The sequence below is a fragment of the Lupinus angustifolius genome, chromosome LG03, assembly GCF_001865875.1.
Source record: "Lupinus angustifolius cultivar Tanjil chromosome LG03, LupAngTanjil_v1.0, whole genome shotgun sequence".
In the NCBI taxonomy this organism is placed as follows: Eukaryota; Viridiplantae; Streptophyta; class Magnoliopsida; order Fabales; family Fabaceae; genus Lupinus; species Lupinus angustifolius.
In genome coordinates this window covers 12936822-12951256 of record NC_032011.1, presented here as the reverse complement: position 1 = coordinate 12951256, position 14435 = coordinate 12936822, and the positions used below count along the sequence as shown (strand labels likewise).

The following is a 14435-nucleotide window of genomic DNA, read 5'->3' as shown; positions in this document are numbered from 1 at the left end:
CAACTTTGTATATTTAAGAGTTTTAGGATAGAAGTACCTATATAGACTTAATCTAATTATCTTGAAGCTTTAATCTTCTTTGTCTTCATAAGTATTCTTCCTTTTCTTCTTTTTGGTGATGTTGGTGTCTTCATCAAAACCTTGCCAAGGTCAGAAGCAAAGATCTTCTTCACAATTTTGACCTTTGAGCTTCATCGAGAGTACAACCGATATACACCAGATTTGCTTTTAAGAGAACGAGTTGAAGGGTGGTTTTTTCTCCTTTTGGCTGAGGTCGTAGGTCTTTTGTATCTGCCCTGGCATCTAACTCCACCAAGTGCATGCCCCGTTGTTTTTTCTTGGGGGTGGTGCCCGTGTCGAAGTTTGATTTGGTCGAAGACTCATCTAATAGCAACTTCTTCCACTATGTTGATCTCCTCTAACCGTACATATCCGAAGGTCGGATGAGAGAAACTTCATGTAGAGGTGTGTGGTGGAGACTATTGCTTTGGGATGGTTGAGCATTGGTCGACTGAGTATGGCATTGTAGGTCGAGACACAGTCGATGATCAGGAACTTTGCTTGAATTGTCCCAGTCAGAGGTTGTTCTCCGACAGTCAGCCATATATCAACATAGCCTTGAGGGGTGATTCCTTGTCCCATGAAATCGACAAGTTGTCCATCATACGACAATAGGTCTCTGTCTTTGAGTTCCATTTTTGTGAACAGGTCTTGAAACATGATGTCCGCTTAACTGCTTTGGTCAACAAACAAATGTCCCACCTTTTTATTATTCAGTTTGGCGGTGATGACGAGGGGATTGTCATGACCGCGAACGACGCCTTCATAGTCACGGTCGTCGAAGGAGATCGGGGGTGCTGCCTGGTGGCCCTATGACTAGCGGGGTTTCCGGACAATTGATTGCATGACCTCCCGGACATACAGTGACTCTGTCGGATATAGTGTTAATGTCCACCAGGCTCCGTTGTCGCCTATTGTTGGAGTGATATTGGTCTCTTTGGTCTCTGTTTGGAGGACGTTCATGTTGATTTGGGGGGGGTGGGGACATCTCCGAGGGTGACTGGATCGATGCAGAGGCGGCGATCGCTCTTGGCGGACCCTAGCTATAAATTTTTGGAGGTGCCCGACTTGGATGAGGTCTTCGATAGTGTCCCTCGGCTGGGTACATTCTTATGTTACATGGCCGAAGAAGGTGTGGAAGTCACAATATTTGGAGCAGTCTTGGATCCCTAATCTCTTGCTTGGATTGGGTTTGGGGAGCTGGACTAAGTGAGCGGCCATAACTTCTTGCAAAATTCTAGTTCGGATAGCATTAAGAGGGTGTAAGAGGAGTATTTTGGTTTTTTGGGTTGTCAGGGTGGATCATCTCGAGGGTGTTCATGTGTTTTTGGGCGTCGGGCTTCCCGTGAGGGGAGTTGGTATTCTCTATGCTCAGTGGGTGGGCGGTTAGGATGGATTTCTTCTAGATTGATGAATTACTGAGCCCTAGATCAGAGTTCTTCCATTGCGAGGTCTGAATATTAAGCCAATTCTTGCCTGAAGAGGCCATCCTGCAAGCCTGTCACCAAAACATGCATCCCCACCTCCGGGCTCAGGGTGTGAACCTTCATGGCTTCCAAGTTGAATTTGTCTAGGTAAACTCGGAGGTGTTCATGGGACTCCTGGCGTATACCGGACAGGGTGTAGGAAGAGCGAGACTGCTCTTTGCTTGTTGTGAAGCGGATGTTGAACCCATTGGCGAGAGTGGCCCATTGGTCGATGTTGTTTAGTGTGAGTCAAGTAAACCACTGCAGGGCAGCGCGTTTCAGAGTAAGAGGAAATGCTCGGCACATGATGGGGTCAGTGGCCCCATGAAAAAGTATTGAGGCCTCAAAGGCATCCATATGATCCTGTGGGTCACTTGTTCCATCGTACTATTCGATGTTGCTTGGTTGGGTGAGATGTTTTGGGAGTGGTGAAGACATATTGGTTTTGGTGAAAGGATGTCTTGCTCGTGAGGAGCTGTGGTTGGGGGGTGAGTTACCTGAGTGGTTTTCGTGTTTGGAGGGTGGAGGGTGGGGGCTACTAGCCTAGAGGCTTCGGCGGATTCAGCAGAGTGCTCATCGGCAACTAGTCGCGAAGGTCCATTACTGGGTTCTGGTCTGTGTTGGCGCAACTCGACTAGTAGTTGGGCCCGTTGTTGGATAATTTGGCCTTGAGTTTGGATCATGTGGAGGAGTTGTTCGGTAGTGGGTGCTTCTGGGATGATATTTGGGGATGACTTTGGCTAGCCTGGTGAGATGGTTGTACTAGTGTTGGGGGTTCAATGGAAGGGGTGTCATAATTTGGCTAGCCTCATGAGATGTTTTCTATTACAATTCTCATTGCTTTTGTTGTTGAATTAAGGTTTATTCATACAAGGAATCATTGCCATATTTAGCATTATTAGGTAGCAATTCGTGTATTTTATGATTAGAATAAAATAAAATTCGGATGCAGATGTATTCAGTTTTATTCCCACAAGGTTTGAGTATATTAGATGTATTCAATCTTATTTTTGCAATTAGAAAAACTGATTTAGGAATTTGAAATGGTGACCTCCAAGTCTAAAAGGAGCCTCCAAGTCTTTTAATTTTATAGGCAAATAACTTTTTTAAGGGGAGGAGCCAGACAGTAAACTTTTGGGAGTTTGAATTTGTGTGCTCACACATATCTTATGGAATCAGATTATATGTCCCAAGATTTATATCAATTTATGTATAAGTTTAATTTATATTTAATTCATACTTTACTTTTTTTGAATAGAAATCAAAAGATATATGAAGTTGTACAAATTATGAAATTATGAAACAATACAGTTTACATATAAAGTATATCATGGAGACAATATATCATGATAAATTTTTATCTTGAAATCAATCAACAAAAACATGATTATAATCCATCCGATATTTAAATAATTTAAGAAGACAAGGGAAACATAATAAGTAATCTTTCCTAGATTAGTGAGGGAAATAATGGACAATCAAATAAATTATAATATGGTTCAAATTACTAACATCACTACTTGTGACACCTTGAAATAGTATAAGTGTAACATCTCTAAATCGTGGATATAATGTTATAAGCTATAATTATGATTGCCATTATTGGTTGAAATGATATTGGTGAGAAGATGCACATAATCATGGTCGTGACATCATTGTATAGAATGCAAATCTAAGTTATTGCAATGTAGAATTGCATATTGCAATTTAAACAAGAGTTTCCGTCCAAAAAAGTTAAGCTGGTTAGAGCTACAGTGGCCGAGCTCGTGCATTTATGAACGCGTGAAAGTGGGGCAGTTTCCTCTTTTTTGACACTGGATTTTATGGGTGCACATTTATCGTGGAAAGATATGATTCACCAGAAAAATATTTAATAATTATAATTTTAATTTAAATAATTTTTTTAATCAATTAAAGATGATGATATATAGAGTGACACAAAAAGTGAGACAATTCCCAAATTTTATGCGCCACGGTCTCTTTCTCTAGGTATCTGGCAATGTAGCACTATTGACGTACAGGTGCAGTTTTTTTTTTATCTATAGAATAGAACTTTTGATTTTGTTGTTTTTGGAATTTTCACTTTCTGCGCCGAAAATATGGACAAATACCTACTCATATACATCACCTTTAGAATTTTCTTATTTTCAAACTAAATGCATAAATTTCTAATGAGAGATAGATAATAAAATTAATCTCTTTTTTTTATAGTTGTCTTGTTGAAGTATAATGAATCTCGTCTTTTGTTTTGTCAAACTCCACTCATATGATTAACTACCAATCTTATTTTCAGGCAGAGAGATGCATATAGAAATACTTGATAGTATATTATCAATGTGACATAAAAGTGATAACAGTAATAGCTGGTGAGAATGATCTCCTTGGGTTTTTAATCCATATAGTTTTTGTTCGTGTCTATTTTGTAATTCTACAATTATAATTTATATATATAGGATGTGTAATTCTACAATTGTAATTTATATATATAGGATGTAAAAATGGGCACACTCTTTCCTTTAACCAACAAACTATATTTATATATATAGGGGTTTGCTAACATGAGGAATGTGTTTTTGCAGTTGTTCAATTAGGTACTTGTTAGCATTGTATATCAAATCATTTGGACAAAAATAGTCTTAATGTTTTTTTAAAGAGTTTTAATGAAATGAGTGTTTTTGTAAATTAATTTTCGCTCACCTCACACTCCTAAACCTCTGCCCTCCTCCTCATTTCATTGATTCTCAAATTTCAAAACCCTAACTTTTTCTCCTTTCCTCAACCTTAATGCCATTGGAGCGTCATACTCACTCCCAAACTGTAATCAAACTCAATCTCATTATTGCTCTTATTGAATATACAACATAACAACCTCAACACACCTAAGTCAATACAACCCAACATAGAGAATGAGAAACATACAGGGCAAGATCAGGCTGTCATCATTCAACCTCAAGTCACCAAGCAAGCCCAAGCAGCCCAAGCTATCTCAGTCCAGTAGCCTCAGTCCAACTTCGATTTCTTAGAATACAAGCGAACTAATTCTAGTAGTTAGTTATAGTTAGTTAATTCCTTTCCTTTCTGTTTTTCGGTTATTCAATTAGTTAGTTTTAGTTGAGCTTTTTCTTTCCCTTTTCTTGCACTTGCTCTAGTATATAAGAGAGGTGCTTATGTTCATAACGAGATAAGAAAAGTGAAGCATATTGTGGAGAGATAAGTCCAATACTCAAATAAAGTCATGAGGAATTTCCATTCCAAGCAATATGGTATTAGAGCCTTCTCTTTGAAGGTTCTGGTTTACCTTTGCTGTGCATTCTTCCAATCATTCATTCTCCTTCTTCAATTTTCTTCCAAATTCTTGAAATCCTGCTCACTAACAAATGGCAGAGAGTGTTGAACAAGAAAGGGACCAACAAGCCATACAAAACAATGGCTATGACATTCAAAGTTCCTACTACCTACACCCTGGTGAGAGTCCAGGGGCAATCATAGTTTCCCCTCCATTTGATGGCAGGAACTACCAATCCTGGAGCAGATCAATGAAGAGAGCATTGCTCTCTAAGAACAAGTTCAAGTTCCTAGATGGCTCAATACCACCACCGTGCAGATCAGATCTTAACTTTGACATATGGGAGCGTTGCAATATCATGGTGGTGTCTTGGATCACTAGGAGCTTGACACCGCAAATATCTCAAAGCATAGTGTACACTGATGGTGCAAGAGAGCTATGACAAGACCTAAGAGAAAGATTCTCTAAAGGTTATTACTTCAGATTTTCAAACCTGCTCCAAGACCTCCACTCAGTCAAGCAAGGGGACATAAGCATCTCTAGCTATTATACAGATTTAAAGACCTTATAGGATGAGCTTGAGTCCATAAGGCCACTCCCAACATGTGTTTGTGAAGTTAAGTGCAGATGTGAATCAACCTGCAAAAATAGAGAATATCGTGAAACCAAGTATGTGATTTGCTTCCTTAAGGGAGTGAATGAGGAATTTAATGCTACAAGATCCCAAATCTTGATGATGGAACCCTTTCCTACCATGAACAAGGCATTTTCACTACTCATACAGCAAGAAGGACAACTGGTTGGTGAAAATCCACAAAACTCTAAGGTTCTTTATAATTCAGCTAACAATATGCAACAAACCAACCAAGATGATCAAAGACAGGATTGGAGGCCAAGGACTAGCAATACCAGAGGGGGGAACCACACAAGGCAGGGGAAGAAGCAACACAAGAAGTTTTAATCCTGACAGAACTAATGTAGTTAAAATCTACATATATTGTGGCAAGGAAAAGCACACAATAGAAACGTGCTACTTTAAGCATGGCTTCCCCCCGAATTACAAACAAGGAAATACAAGACAAACCAATATGGCTATCAATGATGCAACTCAAATTGACAATAAGGAACCTATGGAACAACAAATGACAGAAGACAACACAATAGAGTTTAATTTTGGTGCTAGAGAGTATGCACAATATATGACCAACCAAGGATGATCACAACATAAATCAATTGAGCACGCACCCAATGCTAGCAGCTGATCCTCATGACATTTCTAAGGGTCATGATACCACAGGTAACTCTTCCTTATGGATACTTGACACAGGGGCCACAGATCATGTATGCCCTAACTTAGGTAAGTTTAACATTTATCATTCAATCAAGCGTATTATCATAAATATGCCAAATGGCTCAACCAAAATGGCAATGCTATCTGGTTCTGTGAGAATTTTAGAATCTTTGACACTGCATAATGTGCTATGCGTGCCTAATTTCAAGTTTAATTTGATCTCTGTTCATAAAATAGCTAGTTTCATGCATTATGTTCTAACCTTTGATAGCTTGAAATGTTCTATCCAAGATATGACTACTTGGAAGATGATTGGACATGCTGAAGTTAGAAATGACCTATATGTCCTTAGAAGAAATTTTAATAATGTTGCTAACATAGAACACAATGTAAATGCTTTACATATTAATTCTGAATTTGACATATGGCACTATAGATTGGGCCATCCTCAACTAGTGTTTTAAACTCTATATGTAAGCAATACTCTTTTGTTCATTTTAACCCTGCAATAGCTTGTGATTCTTGTCATTTTGGAAAATAGTCTAGATTAGCTTTTCAAGATAGCATGCATAAGAGCCTTAACCTTTTTAACTTAGTTCATATGGACATATGGGGGCCCTTGGCTATCCCATCCATATGTGGACATAAGTATTTCCTCACTGTTGTTGAGGATTACTCTAGACATACTTGGCTCTTCCTAATGAGAACCAAAGCAGAGGCCAGAAAATTAGTTCAAGAGTTTGTGACATGGTCCAAACTCAATTTGGCAAGAAAGTGAAAGTGATTAGGACTGACAACGGTTGTGAATTCAACATGCCTCAATTCTTTATATTTTGGCATATTACACCAAACCTCCTGCGTAGAAAATCCACAACAAAACTCTGTTGTGGAAAGAAAACATAGGCACCTCCTCAATGTGACTAGGACTTTTCTTTTTCATTCACACTTACCTAGGAAATTTTGGTCTTATGCTGTCCAGCATGTCACTTATCTCATAAATAGGTTACCTACTGTTGTATTACAAGAAAGGACACCCTATGAGTACCTTCACCAAAAGAAACCTGACCTACTTGAGACTAGAGTGTTTGGTTGCCAATGTTATGCCTCTATCCTTGTTAACCACAGGACTAAGCTAGACCCTCGTGCCAGGAAGTGCATATTCCTTGGCCACAAGACTGGTACAAAGGGGTACCTATTATTTGACTTACACAACAGAGAAATTTTCCTTTCCAGGAATGTTGTTTTCTATGAGAAGTTATTCCCTTATAAAACCAATGAGCCCTATGACTCTCTAACCAATGAGGGTACAGAAAATGAGTTAGGCTTCCTTGACATTGTACCCCAACCTACCACTGGCCTACTTGACAATGTTGGAGATGGCACATATGAGACACATATTGAGAATACACCCTTAGACAATCCAACTAATGATCAAGCCATAAACTCTCACCACACTCAGGGGCAGAGAAAGTCAGAACGCATTAGACATCCCCCAACTATCTACAAGACTTCTATTGTAATATGATGAATACAAAAGGCACTAAGATCCAATACCCAATTTCTTCTATTCTCTCATACCAGTCCTTATCCACTGACCACCTTAGCCACTTAATATCTATCACCACTACCATAGAACCTAAACATTACAACCAAGCCATCAAATCTAGCCATTGGATTGAGGCAATGCAAAATGAACTCAATGCCCTCGAGTTAAACAAAACCTGGATTGTTGTTAACTTACCTCCCAACAAGCAAGCCATAGGATGCAAATGGATTTATAAAGTCAAAAACAAGTCAGATGGTTCCATAGAAAGATACAAGGCCATGTTAGTGGCAAAAGGCTTCAACCAAATAGAGGGGATAGACTTCTTTGACACATTTGCTCTTGTTGTGAAACTCACAACAGTGAGGTTACTCCTTGCTATAGCTTCTTCTCAAAATTGGTTCATTCATCAACTTGATGTGAACAATGCTTTCCTCCCTGGGGACCTCAATGAAGAAGTATACATGACCATACCCCAAGGAGTGATATGCACCAAACCAAACATGGTCTGCAAACTACACAAATCACTTTATGGCCTTAAGCAATCTAGAAGGCAATGGTTCACTAAACTTACTCAGTCTCTCACATCCTTAGGTTATATCCAATCTCACCATGATCATTCCTTGTTCACTAAGAAGCAAGGATCACACTTTACAACCTTGCTCATCTATGTGGATGACTTGGTTTTAGTTGGCAATGACAGCATTGAAATCCAACATGTCAAACATACCTTAGATCAACAATTTAAGATCAAGGACCTTGGCATTCTAAAATACTTCTTAGGCATAGAAGTAGCCAGAACTAAGAACGGGATAACTATTTCACAAAGAAAATATGCTCTATATATCCTATATGACATAGGTTTTCTAGCCTCTAAGCCTGCACCTACTCCATTAGTCAAAACTACTAAGTTACACAATGATGACAACTTGCCTTATGACAATCCTGCATCATATAGAAGATTAGTAGGCAGGTTATTATATCTTACTAACACTAGACCTGATATAAGTTTTGCTATTCAACAACTGAGTCAATTTATGGCTCAACCAACTATTGTTCACTTTAGAGCCTTAACCAGGGTTCTCAGATATGTCAAAGCCAATCCAGGACAGGGGCTGCTTTATCCTAACTCATCTAGTTTACAACTCAAAGCTTTCAGTGACTCAGATTGGGCATCTTGTACAGATTCAAGGAAGTCTATTAGTGGATGGTGTGTCTTCCTAGGAAACTCATTGGTGTCTTGGAAATCAAAGAAGCATAACACAATGGCACGATCCTCCTCTGAAGCAGAATACAGGGCACTTACATCATCTTCATGCGAAATTCAATGGCTTACATACCTCCTCTGCAACTTCCAGGTTCCCTTCATCAAACCAGCTTTGCTATACTGTGACAATGACTCTGCTAGATACATTGCAGCCAACTCAGTCTTCCATGAAAGAACAAAGCATATAGATATAGACTGCCATGTTGTAAGAGAAAGACTACAATCCAACCTATTTCATCTTCTTCCAATCTCTACCACTGAACAAACTGCTGATATTCTAACAAAGCCTCTTGATCCATTTCCTTTCCATTACCTACTTGCCAAGCTTAGAGTATTCAACATATTCTTTCCAACTTGGGGGGGTATTGGATATACAACACAACAACCTCAACACACCTAAGTCAATACAACCCAACATAGAGATCAAGTTGTCATCATTCAACCTCAAGTCACCAAGCAAGCCCAGGCAGCCCAAGCTATCTCAGTCCAGCAGCCTCAGTCCAACTTCGATTTCTTAGAATACAAGCTAACTAATTCTAGTAGTTAGTTATAGTTAGGTAATTCCTTCCCTTTCTGTTTTTCGGTTATTCAATTAGTTAGTTTTAGTTGAGCTTTTTCTTTCCCTTTTCTTGCACTTGCTCTAGTATATAAGAGAGGTGCTTATGTTCATAAAGAGATAAGAAAAGTGAAGCATATTGTGGAGAGATAAGTCCAATACTCAAATAAAGTCATGAGGAATTTTTCCATTCCAAGCAATAGCTCTGCTGCAAAAAAAAAACGTCAAGTTCCTCCACTCACCTTCACCTCACACCCCAACCCCTTTCTTATTCCTCATTTGAATTGAACATGTTTTACATTCCTCATTTTTTAAGACCTCGTCAATGTTACAAAAAATTGAAGAGTGAAAGGATTTCCACCAAGTAATTTAGTGACAGGATTTCCACTTTCATTCTTCATTCAATTGTTAGTATTTCTCATATAGAAGGTACATACCCTTATTACTTTTTAGTATATTCAATTTGTCTTGTGGGAGTAATTATTTTTTTTCTCTCACAATTTGATGTTTTACTATATGTGTTATGAATATTTTGTTTCAATATCTCATTAGTTGATGCATAAATATTGCAACACCATGACAACTAAGTTTAGGATCATGTTCTTTTTTTGTTTGTTATCTGTTGATTTGAGACAGGAACTAATATTAATGAATGCAATTTCTTTACTCTTGGATTTTTTTGGAATCGTGTGCCGTTCTTCTTGAAGAAGAAAAGTTAGGGCACATGCTTTACCATTTGTAACTCATTAGTTATTAACATTAGTGAGACAAAATAACAATTTCTCCCCATGTTAGATTTCTCTCTCGTGCTTTACTAAATGTTTTTTCTCTTTTGAATTACATAAATTATACATTAGTGTTAGATTTTTTCTCTCAGTCCTTTCTCATTTGTAAATCAATTATTAGTAAATAAATTATCATTTTTGTATATATATGTTACTTTTTGTGTATAAAATAATTTGTAAGAAGAATGAGTAAGAGGATATATCATTTTATGCTAAAATTTGGAGATAATCTTAATTTGCATAGTTATATCCATTGGAGAATAGAATATTCAATGCTTCCAAGCAGTATAGCACTTAATTTATACCTCAATAATATAGGAAATCTAATATTGAGGTAAGTTGAGAGTAAGTACAATCAATATCTCCCAACTCTTTGGGCCCTTGTCTGCACCAATTATTATAAGGACAAGAGGAGAGGGAAATTCCATAGAACCTTAAGTCCCATCAACATGGGCATGGCAGCTATATACAACTAGTAACCTCTCCACAGATGCTGTTGCCTATATGCATTGTTTTTTCTATTCAGAAAAGGAAAGCTCCGGAAACTTGTTTGCCAATTTGCTTAACATTGGATGTAGTAAGGGACATGGAAAAGAATATTCTCGGATCCAGAGGGAAGTTATGGCTTTTGCTTGTAAGAGTAAAATTGTTATCTCATTATATTTAAAAAGTAAAAATATTACATCAGTTTTTTTTTTTTACTTTTGATGTACTCTCTTCTCTCCGGTACCGGAAAAGCTCGCAGAGGGACATGCGCTTCTCCTTCCTTGACCGAAAAAATGCAATATTATACACTTTCATAAGGTGGGCAATCACCACTAACTCAACACACTCAAGTATACATCTTACCTGCCACATTGGAAAAGGAAATCCCATCATGTTGGGTTGAATCACTATAAGAATGAAATCAAAAACTTGGGACAAAATCTACTAAATGAGTAATGTTACATTGACATTTTCCTTATCAAAAAAGATAAAGTAGAGGAACATATATGTTTAGTTTTAGTCTTATTTTTTCTTAAAAAGGTGTCAATGTTAATGTAATGTATACATGTAGCATTATCATTGAACATAGACAAAGAAAGAAAAAAGTAGAAAGGGAATTTGTCCTTTTAAATCATTTTAGTTTGGTGCCCCCAATTCATTCAAACATTATATCAAAAGAAGCATGATGACCCTATACCAGCCTCAGATAATGGGGATGTGACTCCATTTTGTTTCTCAGATAAAGTGCTTCGAATAGATTAAGAGGCCGTAGAAATGGATGCCTACCCATTAATCTAACTATACCCCACTTGTTTCTCATAAATTGAATGCAGTAGTTACCTTTTCCGTAAAAAAAAGATTACAAGATAAAGTCACAACGGTCAATTTACCAACATTACAAAGCATAAGATCAAATAACTTGTGTTTCAAAATTTTAGTGGGCACAAGCACATCCTTATTGTCTTAACATAACAAAATATCATGTCTTATCCATTTTAAAATGGGTTGACCTATAAGCATTGATAAATAATATTAAAAGAAAAAATTAGTACAAAAAATTAAAAAATAAAATAAACTAGTATAATAAAACTTTTTTTTAACTTTTATATTCTATATAAAATTAAACAAAATATATCATATTACATTTTTTAGACGTAAATAACATCATAATTGATTTTAAAAATTTCCAACTTCCGGTCCACAATTTAAAATATTGGATATATTCTTACCATGTTGGTGATTGCAAAATCAATTCCGCCAAACTCAGCCGAACATCGCAATCATGGAGATAATTGACTTCGTATGGTACACAAAAACACCCTGCGTACTTAATTTTGCACTGAAAAACTAATTAATCATGTAATTGGTGATGTTTCTACTCCCATATTTTTTTAGTATTAAAGTCATGAGAATTATGCACTAGAATGGTACAACAATTTCATATCAATTAAAATTAAGCATATTTGCTGGTTTTTATTCAAAAATTACTTTTTAATAATTGACTTAATATTTTCATAAAATAATAGTGTGAAGGATGGAACACACAGCCCACTACTTTGTTTATATTTTTAAAACATACCATTTTTTGGTATTTTCAGGGTATACTTTTACCTTTTTGGGTAAGGAACTAATCTTTTTTGGGTGTGTGGTTGTTACTCTTAACAAGTGTCGTTCACATGAATTGAACACATCCTTTTGGTAGGATTTAGCAAGACCTTACATCACTAAATCAATACCTTCTTCATTTTTAAAACATACTATACTATCAAGTAACTTCATTTTGTCTTAACAAATAATACAAAATAGAAGTATTTATCACATTCTTTATCAATTTATCAACATTATGTTAGTATAACATATGTATATCTAGTATATTGATCACACTACTTACAACATCTCATTAATATTTTAGGCAAATGAACTTTTGGCACTTCAGAACTACAATTCTTTCATCATAAAGTATAATGTTGGCATGTTGCTATCAAATAATCTTAATTAATGATGCCATAACTATTTAATTGGATATAATTTTCATAGATTACAAAAGTATAACTAATGTATAACTATTATTATTATAACATTCCATTATTCACATTTCACAATCTAAACCTGTTTTGATTCCTCAGACCATTTTGATCTAAGCAATTTGAGAAGCATTCTAGCCTTTGTCTTAGTTTTTGTGCCACACTGACTCTGCAGAAGGAACAACAATTGAGTCAAAACTCCAGCACCAATAGCTTCCTCTCTTGCACTTCTAAATTCACCACAAATAATCAAAAGCACTTCAACAGCACCTTCACTGCATTCTTGATTACACACCATGAAAACCATCTTTACCAAAGTTTCAACCCCATTTGGGTTATTCACCAATGTCTCTTTAGCACTCTCTAGAACCAAGAGTTTCTCTATTATGGTCATGGCCAATGGTGCTAAATTCTTCTGCTTTGTTTCACAACCTGAAATGTATGTTATGATTCCATCTATTGCTCCTGCTCTTACCAAACTTTCTTTGTTGGATTGTAATGAACATAATGCTGAAATGGCTTTGATTGCAGCCTTAGAAAGTTCACAATTTTGGTGACAAAATAGAACAATATTATGTACTAGTTTGTGAGAGTTTCCAAGCATGTAACATACCTCTTCTGTCTTTGATGATGATGCTGTTGATTCTATAAGATTACACAAAATAATCTTCATTGAAATAGTACCCTTTTCAAATAATTGCATAAATATTGCAAACTTGGACTCATCTTTGATCATATTTAGAGGCTCCAAACTCACAAGGGGTAACAATTTCATAACACAAAAAAGTGCTAGTTCCTTCAACTCCATGTGCTTTTTGGACACTTGTGCATATTCTGTTCCAAAAACTAGTTCCAAGAGTAGAGGCAAGAAACTCAACTTGATGAAACAAGACTTCTTAAAAGAGCAATACTCATATGATAAAACTCTAATTTTATCAAGTGCATGGACCTTGTTTTCTAAGGTGGAACCATGAGATTGAAGGGTGTGTTTTATAGAAGCTAGATAATCTATGGTTTCAGAGTTACCAGTGTCAAATTGGTGACAAAGTTGAAGCCACTGATCAATCAAATGTCTTAGTGTGTGGTTTGGAACAATAGATGAATCATGAAGCTTCTGCATTGTGACAGGACATGTAAGATTACCAGCATCTAACCATTTTACTATGTTTGATCTGTCATATGTTTGGCCTGTGCTTAAGGTCACTGGATCTTCAAGCAAGTCTAGACTTATAGGGCATCTGAACAAGTGAGGAATGGTAATTTCAATTTGGACCTTGTTCATGGAAATAAAACTTAAAAGGTTCCAAAGAGGCAAAAAAAAAAGATGTTCTGTGATATGATTTCTAATGAAACTTCAAAGTGACAGAAAATGAAAAGTGTGTCCTAGAGATATGATGTGTTGGGGGGCATAAAGTTTGAGCCTTTATTAGATGATATTTTAGGCAGAACTTAGAAAGTGGTGGGTAAGTGAGTGAGTGGTAACTGAGAAAATGGACTCTTATAAATTGCATTCATAAGAAGTGATGGGAAAAAGAAAATTCATAAAGTTGGGCATTTAAGATTCCAAATTGGATGCAGAAAAGAGGTGAGAAGAGGGAGAGGTTTGTATAACCCGGTTCAGTTTTTCATGATAGACATTACAGTGAAGAAAGAGAGAGCAAAAGTGTAAGG

General features: G+C 36.6%; 1 protein-coding gene across 1 annotated transcript; it reads right to left on the bottom strand.

Annotated features, from left to right (window-relative positions):
* Positions 12735-14094, bottom strand: LOC109343405 (U-box domain-containing protein 26-like). The gene has a single exon (XM_019581669.1). The coding sequence runs from the start codon at positions 14044-14046 to the stop codon at positions 12844-12846; it is 1203 nt and encodes a 400-aa protein (XP_019437214.1). The 5' UTR covers positions 14047-14094; the 3' UTR covers positions 12735-12843.